This window comes from Mustela erminea, chromosome 13 (assembly GCF_009829155.1).
Source record: "Mustela erminea isolate mMusErm1 chromosome 13, mMusErm1.Pri, whole genome shotgun sequence".
NCBI lineage: Eukaryota > Metazoa > Chordata > Mammalia > Carnivora > Mustelidae > Mustela > Mustela erminea.
The window spans coordinates 56,441,079-56,453,259 of record NC_045626.1 but is presented as its reverse complement, the minus strand read 5'-3'; the positions used below and the strand labels follow the sequence as shown (position 1 = coordinate 56,453,259).

The window sequence follows — 12,181 nt, the reverse complement described above, 5'->3', positions numbered from 1 at the left end:
TCAACACCACGCTACCTCACAAATTAATATGAACTAAGATGACAAGCCTCATACTCTTCAAGCGATTGGAGAGACCCTGTAGATCCCTGAATCCAACGTCTTCATTTTTACGAGTAAGAAATCTGACATCTAAGGATATGTCAACTTATCAAGGTGACAGCTAGTTGAGGATGTCATATTAAGATGACTTAATGAGCCACCTCTCCCAGACATGACATTTCAACAAGCACCTTTCTTCCTTGGTCAAAATGATGAGCTGGTAGAAATTTCAAGTGCCTTAACAGACTGATATGCCCATTTTGAGGTTTGTGAGTCTTTTAGGAACTACTACAATCAAAATGCCAAGCTTCTGGGCCCCTTATGGGGCCCCGAAGATCAATTATTCTACAGTGTCCATGTTTCGATGAACAGGAGATAAAGCAATACGTACTGGGAAATATCACTCCCCATGCCATCTTGTCTCATCTTCTTCTATGAGTGAGTCATCCCCAAATGCAGCTCAGAGCTGCAAATTTGAAGATCTAAAGTCATCATGTTCTGATTACCCTGAAATGTCTTTATTCTTTTATTATATCCTAAAAATTCCAGACAAATAGCAAATTTACTAGAGGTCACCAAGTTAAAAGATGGGTACAGAACAGCCAAGTTAAAATAAAATGCCTTGTTTCATAATTCACTCTCTTCTGACACTAGAAAGCCTCTGCTTCATAAAAGAAATACTCTTTGGTCAGTTAATAATTTGGTCTAAAAATCCACATGCTGATCTTTGGATGCTTCCTTAACACTAATCAGAGAAGATGTGATAAGTTCTCCAAAGGACATGGTCTCAGAGCCACGGCGACTTTTTTTTAACGAACAGTCTTTCAAAGTTTACAAACATCATGATTATCTGGATGTTTCCTGACCAGCTTCAGTGGCCCCTCCCAGAGATTCTGACTTGGCACGTCTGTGGGACCAAGACTGTGAGGACTAGAGGCTCACAAGACTGACTTTAAGGCACGTATGAACACACCACCTTCCATGCTACTGACTACTACAGGCTTTGCATGGTATCAATTCTTAGGGGATCATTTTGCTATTTTCAATTATTTTTTCTCTTTTAAAGCATAATATTGGCCATGTATCTATAACATATATATGTGTACAACCACATCGGCACAAATGTCCTCCTATAGCTTCCAGACACCACAGGTATCAATGTCCTGGACCCAGAAAGGGGGTCTATTAGCTTGAACCATATGAAACAGTCAATATCAGCTCTTTCTGACTTACAACGACAGTGGGTTCACACTGGCTGCAGGAATGGCCAATCCCCTCTCTTCTTCATGCTGAACAGACACAACCCTGTCACCCCAAGAGCTCTCCTAACATCAGGGCATTGGTTAGCCTTTACAATAATCTTACAAGGTACTTTACTAGAAAACAAAACTCAGAAAAAGTAAATAACATACCCAAGGCCAAGAGGCTATTCAGAAGCTTTGTTGCAAAATCAGGAGCGCCTGATCTGCCCCCTGGGGGGGCTCTGCTCTTCTTTCGAAACCCCAGGGAACCTGGAGTTGACGTCAGAGCCTTAACATCCTCCAGCTGTCCAATTCCTTCTGTGACTGGGCAACACCCACTGCCACCAAACCTTCCAAGGGTCAGCAACACAGGATTCTGGATAAGCCTGCACAGTGGCTCCCAGCCCACCTAGCAGCCCTGAAAGAAGAGGGAGGGGCTCCCTAAGAAGCCAATGGGATGAACAGTTAACTGATAAAAGATATCAGACAAGAAGCCCCATCACTTACGCACAGGACACAACGCCCATGGATAACTGGGGAGATTCCACACCCTGTTCAGTGGTCTAGATTTTGAGAGTCAAAGAAGCAGAGAACACAGTTTATGAGGCTGTTGTCAGAGTGACCACTTTTCATGAAGAATCGTCACGTGACCATGTACCACACTGAATGAAAAAGGAACCAGGAAGATGAGCCAGATGTTCATGGGAGAGCATGAGCTCTGTGTAGGGATAACTAATTTCATTCTGAATCAGAAATTAACCCAGCAGGGATAATATATATTACTCTCTGTTATGGAACCTTCTTACTGGTGATGCCATAGTTCTCTTACTTTACCAGTGACTAAAAGCAAATCCCCCTAGAGTCATGATAAACCTACCACATAATAAATTCCATTTTTAGCAAAATTTTGCTTTATAACATTAACTGATTAGTATGTTTCTATTACACATGACAAAATCACAGGCTTGCTTTTATATGTTTAAGTAACAAAAAGTAATGCCTTTTCCTTGAAATTTAGCAGCTGAATATCTACATGCCTATAAATTGCAAAGGGTACCAAGCACAAAACCTACAGCCTGGGCCTATTATTAACATTATTCTAAATGCTTTAAGAAGTCAAACTTGATAGAAAAAAAAGAAAAAAGCAGTAAGCAGAAGTACTTTGATATTTTTCCTCCCTAAGGGAACTTGACTTCTGTATTCATTCAACAAATATATTATTAAGTAATTAAGACACGCTATACATTGCTCAGTAATTTGATTTTTATTTTATATATCATCAGTATTTATTTATTTTCTTTTTTCAGAAAGGGAGGAGGGTGAGGGAAGAAGAGAGGGAGAGAATCTTTTTTTCTCTCTCTCCTTTATGAAGTCATTTATTTCAATGTCAAAACAGTTTCAATTCTTTTTATTAGTATTATTTAAATTCAAGTTAGCTAACATACAGTGTGTTATTAGTTTCAGAGGTAGAATTTCATCAGTTGCATATAACACGCCGTGCTCATCACATCACAAGCCCTCCTTACTTCCCATCACCCAGTTACCCCTATCCATTCCACCAATTCCTTCCCCTCCCACAACCCCGTTTATCCCTTATAGTGAAGAGTCTCTTATGGTTTGTCTCTTTCTCTGTTTTTATCTTATTTTTTCTTTCCCTTCCTCTATGTTCATCAGCTTTGTTTCTTAAATTCCAAATATGAGTAAGATCATGCGGTATTTGTCTTTCTCTGACTTATTTCACAGAGCATAATACCCTCTAGTCCCATCAACATCATGACAAATGGCGAGATTCCATTCTTTTGATGGTTGAGTAATATTCCATTTTATATATATATAACCTCATCTTTAGCATTGGGGTGCATGTGACCCTTCAAATCACTATGTTTGTCTCCTTTGAATAAATGCCTAGTAGTGCGATAGTTGGCTCTATTTTTTTTTTTTTTAAAGATTTTATTTATTTATTTGACAGAGAGAAATCCCAAGTAGATGGAGAGGCAGGCAGAGAGAGAGAGAGGGAAGCAGGCTCTCTGCTGAGCAGAGAGCCCGATGCGGGCCTCGATCCCAGGACCCTGAGATCATGACCTGAGCCGAAGGCAGCGGCTTAACCCACTGAGCCACCCAGGCGCCCGATAGTTGGCTCTATTTTTAACATTGTGAGGAACCTCTATACTGTTTTCCAGAGTAGCTGCACCAGCTGGCATTCCCACCAACAAGCAGGAGGGCTTCTCTTTCTCTGCATTAAGCAGGTTCTGCACCTAGAACAGAGCCCAAAGTGGGGCTTGATCTCCCAACCCTGAGATTATGACCTGAGCCGAAATCAAGTGTTTGGTGCTTAAGCTACCCAGATGCCCCATCAGGTATTTATTGCAAATGGACTGTTTTAGGCCACTTTATACTTTTATATCTAGAGAATATACAATGAGTCATTTCAAGCATGTGGTTGGGATATGATTTACAGTTGCTCAAAATACTGCAACTGAGAAGAGAGATCAAACAGGACCATCAAACACAGACTGCAAACAGGGTGTGATCCAATTCCCTGCCTCCTGCTGCCAGAAGTCTACCTGTGAACCTGCCCTGGATTCCACAGCAGGAAGCCGGGAGAGGCAGTGGGGCCCCTGACTTCCGGGGTAATGCAAACTAAAACACATTCTTCTCCTTGTATGCAATAAATCTGCGTTCTGCATATTGAATAGGAACGAGATCAAAATGAATATTCACCCATCTGAAAACAAACCCGTGCTCTATAAGCTTTTATGCTTTGCAGCCCATAAAAAGTAAATGCTTCGCTTCTGCTTAGGCTGTTGTATTCTGAAATAAATCAATCTGTTAAACGGTGGCCTTTTCCTCCAAGGAAGATTCCAAAAACACATCTGTTTTGACAAGTGCCTGACAAGTCTGCTCTTACCCATCCTCTCCCTCCCATGCTGTAGCCACTGTTCTGGCATTCCACGTCCCAGCCTTCCCCATCAACCCCAGATATAAACGGAGTGACACTGCCTACCATCAGGTCTTCCTCCCTCCCCTTGCTTCGAGCACCGGGGTTTCAGATACAAAGTTTTTAATGACGTGTTCATCTTCTGTGTTTTAAGCAGGAAAATTAACGGCATCAGATTTCCACTGCTAATTGTAATGACTTCCTCCTGAACAGTATCCCGAAACTGACAACGCCACAAGAGGAATCTCTTGCAGATGTAAGCACAGTACACCAGCCGCTTCCTACCGACGTCACACACCTGCCTGTGGCTCTTCATCCCACTGCCTTCTCTGGCCTCTTGCCAAAAGGCCTGATCGGGAAGGGCCCAGAGGTCAACATGAACTCTTACTTACTTGGCAGATATATACTACTTCTAGCTCCACTGGTATATATAGAACGGCAGCAACAGACACAGCAAAAAAGAAGAAAGAAACGAGAAAGATTATCATGGGTAAATTTAAAGTTGCTTTTGGGTCAGTGCTGAACTACAACCACCTAAAATGATGACTAGGGGAACTACCACTTCCACTCAAGAGTTTAACTTTACAGAGAAGAGTCAGAGGCATGGGGAAGTGACTGAAGGTGCACTGAACAGTATGCCTTCCTTCTGCTCTAAAGAAATGAGCGCTGGAAGCCTTCCGCAGGTAAGGCTGTGCCTCTCCTGGCTTAGGCAGGTGGGTTTAAGGGTGCAGCTACCCCTAGTGATCAGCTTCTGATGGCAGCAGGAAGCAGGCCAGCCTGCCTCTGTGGGAATTACTCTGTGACTTGATTCTCTGAAAGTGTGATGACAATTTTTCCCAGATCAATCTGTTCAATAACCTCATGATTGCTTTTATTTACCTGGGGTGTGACATGACAGAGATGGCAATGGCTGTCTTTTGTGAATAACAGAAATACAAGGCTCTATTTTAGGATATGCATCAGCAGTACGCCAAAGCGAGGTATAAAGAAAACCTTTTATTTTCCATCGGGAAGTTGAGTTCATTTCCAAAGGCACAGTTTCACATTTCCACAAAATTTCAAATTTCTTGTACATTAATTTCCACTTCTCTCCTAACAAAGTCTTTGTTTCTATGGCAGTGGATTTTGAAACTTTTAATCAATACACAGAGCATTGTAACTGTATCATTCTTAACTTTGCCCACTACCACCCCAATGCTCCCCTATAAAAGGGCTTTACAAACAGTATTCTATAAGTGTTTACTTGAACTAAAGGCATTATTTTGTAGGCACACTGGGCTATGCACTTATTACAACAAAACAAGTATCTTCTAGACACAATATCCACCCAGAGAAATTTCCAAATGCTAATCATTACTGCAAAATTTAATTAAAACTTTATGTTGTGGTAAGTAAAATTATAGGAAACTTTTTCTATTTAAGTTTTACAACTGGCTGGATCCAATATCTTCCCCAGATAAGACTATTATTTGAAATGTCACACTGGCGGTTTCACCTAACAGGCTGAGCTGTAACACAGTCATAGCAGCCTGTTCATAATTTTGGCTGTGTTCATCAGGAGACTAATAAGTGCACAAATGTAAAGTCTATTTTTACCCCTGGTTCTCTTTCAACTCTTATTAAGGGAGGCTGATCACACCTGATGAAGATCCCAGTTCTTTCGGAAAAATAGCTCCTGCGAGCATCAGAATGCCCTTGAGACAGACAGCGCCCACAGACAGCGGCCAGTTCCCCCTCTCCCTTCCTCCAGTTTGAGATTCAGTAGGTGGGAGGCAAGGGCAAGTGATGCTCATGCCGCTGGTCCAAAGACACTTTCAGAACTGGTTTTTTAGATCCACATTTCTCAAACCTGGCCACAAACCAAGGTTCCCTGGGGATACTGTGAGACCCTCCATAAACCTTCCACTCCAGAATCACCAGGGCTCCTCCCCAGAAATCAACACCAGGAACGGCTACTCCAGGGGATCCTTAGGCATGCTAAATTTTAAGAAGCACAGGTGTGAACACAGCTTGCCACCAATAGGGGCTCAATAACCCCAGGCCCTCCCCAAAGCCACCTAAAGCCACTAAGGAGCGAGATGCCAGCACCAACTACGGGTACATGTGTCTCTTCTCATTATCTCCCCTTTCCCTTCCATAGTTCCATCCTTAAGAGCAAAGAGAGTGTAAGTGCTGCGCCCCTCATCTGCTAGGACCTCAGAACTCACATCACTGATGCCTGAGCATAAAACCCTTTTCTTCTCATGCCTTTTTTCTTTGATTCATTTCACACACTTCCATACCATGATGGGGGTACTAGAGATTCCCAAGGTTGGTGACTAAAGCTTTCCTGCTTCCCACCCAACCCCAGCCCTCCTTATTTTTCTCTGCTGAGTTTTTCAGAGCTACAGAGTAAGCTCGGGCTTCCTGATGACGAAACTGGCAAACACAGCAGGATTTTAGCAGGATTTTAGGAACCCGAGAAGCTGCATCCTCTTAGGATGGAAGGTTTATATGATTTTGCATCTTTTTAAGTGTTTCACTAGTGAGTCTGAAACACATTAGTCATTAAGCCTTTTCCCACTTACAAAACAGACTTTTTAATGTGTTACAGTCATAAAGATAATAACTGAGATATAAAACTTAAGAAAGTTTATGGGAAAGTTGGTTTTTGAAGAGAAGAATCTCAGAATGAAACTGAAGAGCATTGTGTGGTAGCCACCACCCTTAAGAAAAATGTTATACTGCCAAAAAAAAAAAAAAAATACGTAACTACTTATTAACAAGCCTGACCCCTAGCTGAAAACTGTCTTACGATATTTAATTGATACATGCTCATTCTAGAAAACTTAATAAATCCTGAAACAAAAACTGAAATGAATTCAAAACAGTCCCTCTACCAAAGAGACACATAAAAGCTGTCAGTTTCTACAATGTACTATAGTTGCTACAGAACTATCATGGAAAAATTCAAATAAAGCCATCAACTTCTATATAATCGACACAGAAAACTTAAATTCTAAAACCAATTTGTCCAAAACTTAAGGCTATGCTTCTTTCATACATGGTTTATTTAATCTGAAGGCATAGCTCAGATTACTTATTAAGGAAAGTTCTCTTAGAATTACTCAAGTTATATACACACTTACCCGTATGTCATGATATGTAAGCAACTTCACTTCCAAAAAGCTGCATAATAACCCTTTGGAAACATGAGAGACTAAAACCTGTAATTTTCCAGATCAGAACAATTTCTTATGCTCAAGCAATAAAAACTTCCCTACATACACATAACACTAAAAATGTTATAGTAATTTCTTGGCATATTTCTTTCATGCTCACTGATTTAAATTTGAAGCATTTTCATCATATGAATTATCAATCTAGTTAAAGCACCATAAAAATGTAAAATTTCATGACTATACTTACTTGGAAAAGAAAAATCACACTGCTAAATAAATCTATTCCCACTTTTTGTAAAGGGTACTTTAATATTTTGTATTTTTAAGTAACTTAGACGTAACAGAAAAGTTGCAAAAAATACATAGATTTCAAGCTTTACCCACCTTCCCCTAACATTTACATATGACATAACCCTCGTAGAATTTCCAAAATTTAGAAATTAAATACTAGTACAGTACTGCTAGCTAAACTATAAACTTTATTCCAATATTGCCTGCTTTCCACAAATATCTTTAACGTATTTTTTAAATAAATTTTTTTCCACAAGAGTCCCAAATTCACAAGGTTATGTTAAGATTTTATTTATTCCAAATACTGTGGAAGAAACAAAAGGCCAAACCTGTTTGTATTTCTATCTCTGCAAATCAAAGTTTGCTTAAGAGAAAACACATCAGATCTATTACAATGTAAAACTAAGCACTTTGTCCTATAATATATATTACAACTCGGCTTTTAAGAAATTGGGTCAAAAAGGAATGACTTGCCAGCTATTTGGCTTCTCACCATGAACAAGAGAAATTCAAACAAAAGTAAAATGATTTAACTTCCTTGAGTCCGCCTCGATTCCTTTTTAACAAAAGTTAATTTTAATGACCATTAAAAGCCTAGAAGGCAGAAAGTGAGCCTCCAATAAGAATACTGGCATTAAAAATTCCCAGAATATTAACAAATTAGAAATTGCAAAGACAGAGAACAGTTTTTAAAATGAAATGTTTATAGTAAATAAAGTCCAAATAAACCACAAACTGAATTCTTTCTTTCTTCCAGTAAGTTTAACACTCTATTTCTGATCTCTGAAATCCAAACTCCCTATAGTCCATCTCCAGAAATGATTAATTAATAACAATATAAATCCCAAACCCTTCCCAAAGAGGACAGGAGATTGAGAGCATTGCATAAGGGGAAGAGGAAAGTCCCGTGTATATAAATCACAGTCGCACAAAAAAAAAAAAAAAAAAAAAAGCACCGATCACATAAAATCTCATAATTTAGGCCTTTGGGAGAACCCCTTGTGAAAAATGTTCATTTCAAAGTCGGGGAAATGCCAGCCAAGTCTAACTTCCTACAATCATCCCTCTCCCCCTCCCTTCTGTGTCAGTTTAATTCAGGTACAATATGAATGTTGGCAAATAATCGGCATTCACATCAGCATTTTATTCAACCAACTGTGCTTGCCTATTAGATCTAAGACTCCATGCTAAGTGTTCTGGGGGGAACCAAGAAGGAAAAAAAAATACTAACTTTGCCTTCAAGGGGCTTACAATCCATCTCCTCTATCCCTAAACTGATTATCACATCAGGTGTGTCAGGTGAAAAGTAGCCAATTATTTCCATTTCCAGAAGAATCCTAAAAAGAAATGTGTCAAACTTATAAGAAATAAGAAATCAAAACTTTCCCAACATACACAAAGAAACTGACTTTTCCAAAGCAGTAGGAGCCCCACACCTATACTATCTAAAATGTAAAGTGGAGAGAAAAAAACATAATGCCCAGCAAGATATCTGACTGTTGCACAAACAAAATTTGCCAACTTCAAATATTTACAATTTCAACATTTCAACACAATCTCTCAGATACCGTGCTTCATTCCGCCTTTGCCTACTAACATACCAGGATAACTCGGAAAGCACACCCCAGTTAATGGAATAATAACAAACAAATAGGATGATATATTTCCTCCAAAAGAAAAGAATATGGCTAAATTTTAGTAAAAGTCTCTTTGGGTTTGACAGTTTACATCAGCCTTCCCAAGGACACAGGTCAGTACTACCTAATGCTGAAATCCTTTTTAATGACAAAGAACTGGTGCTTTAAATAAGCTACATAAATATTTGTTTCCATCCCCTTGCACACAACTTAAAAATCCATCCAAACCCTACTTGACAGGCTTAACTTTAAACAAATCCCAGGCAGGGGGTTATGAATGTTAATAAAGAGAAAACCATCACCAAGGCCCGAACTTGGCTTCGAACACTAATGAGTTACAAGTCTCTAAAACTGGTGAGTTGACTACATAATCTGCTCCTAAGAAAGACTGAAGGCCAAAATCTGCATCAATTTTATATCGGACAGCAGTGTACCTGTTTTAAATCCTCTGGAGCACATGCCATTACCAGACAGTTAAGGAAATATTAAACTTAGGGAAAAGGTACTTCTTTATTGAAGTTGACGGTTTGCATTTCACAGTACAGAGCAAACTGCCAACCCCAATCTCATTTTCATCTTTGCGGCCAACTGTGGTCAAGAGTCCTGCAGCTCAGCAACACGCAGGACACAGGCATCTGTGGCTCTGTGTATAGAGGACTCGAAGAAAGTAAAAATGTACGTTTCCAAACACCAGACAGCCAAATGTCTCCAATGTTTTTTGAATATGCATTTGACAGTGAAAAGCCCCTTCGTCTAAATAAATAAATAAATATTTAAAAGGTCCAACTTACTCAATCCTCCCCAATAAGCACAGAAACCTATTTTGCAACCCAAGTTTATGGCCAAATAGTGTGGGCTTTTCCATACTAAAACAAGCAGCCCAGGACCACCGTTATACGTGGACCTTAATGAAACTAATATATGTAAGAAATTGTACAAATGTGCACGCCTCCGCCGTGCATCCACGTTGACAATCTAGAGGTAACCCCTGTAACACGGTGCGGCACTGGGCCCCACGCCAGACCCCCACCCCTGGGGTTTACAGGTCCTCTCGGCGAGGGGCTCCTCCAGGCTCCGCACGCCCCCGCGCCCGCTAGCAGACACACGCGCGCGCACCCACACACATACACATGCTCACACTTGCACGCACAGTCCCTCTCCTTCCCACCTGGGACCCGGGACGGCGAGTCTGGGTTAACAAGTTGCCACTGACCGCTGCACTCCGCGGGGGACCGAGGGCGGGTAGGTGGGGCCCGGAGAGTGCAAGGCCGCTTTGGCCCGGGGCCTGGGAGCCTAGACGCTCCCTCCCAGGCTGCCGGGTCCTCCCGCTGGGACCGACGAGGAACGCCCGCCTAGGCTCTTCCGAGCTGTGGCGCGACGATCTGAAAAAGCCGGGGTCACCGGCCCCGAGGGCCTGGGGGCGGCGGCAGGAAGGGCAGGGCGCCGGGCGAACGCCACCACTGGAGCTGCTGCCGGGTCTAGACGATCGCCGCGGGCACACCCGGGCACCCGCGACCCGGCCTGGCGGCTGCTCCGGGTCATAAGGATCGCGCAGCGCCCACGCTCGGCGGCCCGGGGCTGCGGCGCCGAACTTCAAGCAAAGTTTTCTGCTGTTCCTCTAGGAGCCGGCCGGGGACTCGGAGTGGCAGCGGTCCTCCCCAAGCACGCGAGCCCAGGCCGCGGAGGGGCGGGGGCGAGACTACGGTCCCGGCTTCGGATCTAGTGCTCGCGGCTCGCCCGCTCAGGCCGCCCGAGTCGCCGGTGCCCGCCCTCCCCGCCGGCCCCTCGCCCAGAGCCGGCTAACGGACAGCAGCTGCGCGGGGCCCGCCGCGCCCCCGCCCCGGACCCGCTGCCCGCCTCGGGCTCTCCAGGCCCGGGAGCTGCCGGCGTCCCGGGCCCTCGCTCCGGCTCTCGCGTCCCCGGCGGCGGCACAAACGGTCCCACCTACCTGAAAACGTCTCCCCTGCCGCAGTTAGCAAAAGTCCGGCCAAAGTCGCCAAGCACGTCCCAAGACTCCTCATGGTGCCGAGTGCGCGCCGGGCCGCTCCCTGGCGGCGCTGGGTGGGCGCGCGAGGGCAGAAGGCGGACGGGAGCTTGGGTTTCCAGGCAGCCAGAAGAGAAAGGTAAACAGCCAAAAACAGAACCGGAGACCCCAAGTGTCAACAGTTGCAGAAGTCCGAACTCCGGCAGCTCCAGGGACCCGGGGAGAGGGTCCTGGGTCCTCCTTCCCTGCCGCCTGCCCCACTCGGCGTCTGGCGCGGCTGTGAGAGGGAGCGGAGGGCGCGCCCGCGGAGCCAAAATCCGCCCTCCGTTCCGGCGCCTGCACCCGCCGCCGCTCTCCTTCCCCTGCTCGGGACCCGAGCCGCCGGCGCCGGCCGTGGCCGTGGCCGTGGCGGTGGGCGCGCGCGTCCTGCCCGCAGCCTCTCCGCCGCCAGCCGCGAGCCCAGCCCCGGGGGCGGCGGTGCGCCGATGGCCGAGCCCGCGCCGGCTCTGCGCGGGGCTCTTGCTCCCCGACTGACTGGCGGTGCCCCGCAGGCCGGCTGAAGGGAGCGCCCACGTCACGGCCGCCCGGCGCCGCCGCGGCCCGCTAGAGGGCGTGAGCGCCCAGCCCCGCCGGCCCGCGCCCCGGCGTTCGCTGGCCGCGGCCGCCTCGGGGAGGGAGCTCGACTGGGGGCAGCCGCCACCGCCGCCGCCCGTGCGGCGTCACCCTCGCGGAGAGGAGCAGCGACACCGTATCCACCCTCTCCCTCCCTCCCTCCCTTTCCCAGCCGCGTCTCCTGCTCCGTGCCTGGCTTCCGGGAGGGTGACGGTGTGAGGGCTGCGCCTCAGCCAGAAGTTTGTCCCGGGTCACGAGCCGCTAGGAGTTTGTGCGAG

The 12,181-nt window shown here is 45.0% G+C and overlaps 1 protein-coding gene across 9 annotated transcripts in view; it reads right to left on the bottom strand.

Moving 5' to 3' along the window:
* The window catches only part of PTPRM (protein tyrosine phosphatase receptor type M), a 761,675-nt gene extending 749,830 nt beyond the window's left edge, over positions 1-11,845 (bottom strand). For 6 of the 9 annotated variants that reach the window (XM_032310611.1, XM_032310612.1, XM_032310613.1 and 3 more), the window contains exon 1: positions 11,256-11,845. In XM_032310611.1, the coding sequence (XP_032166502.1) occupies positions 11,256-11,328 (73 nt within the window). In that variant the 5' untranslated portion in view covers positions 11,329-11,845. The remainder of the gene's footprint in view (positions 1-11,255) is intronic. The other 3 variants (XM_032310619.1, XM_032310620.1, XM_032310622.1) reach the window with 1 other exon arrangement.
* Positions 11,846-12,181: the final 336 nt, after the last annotated feature.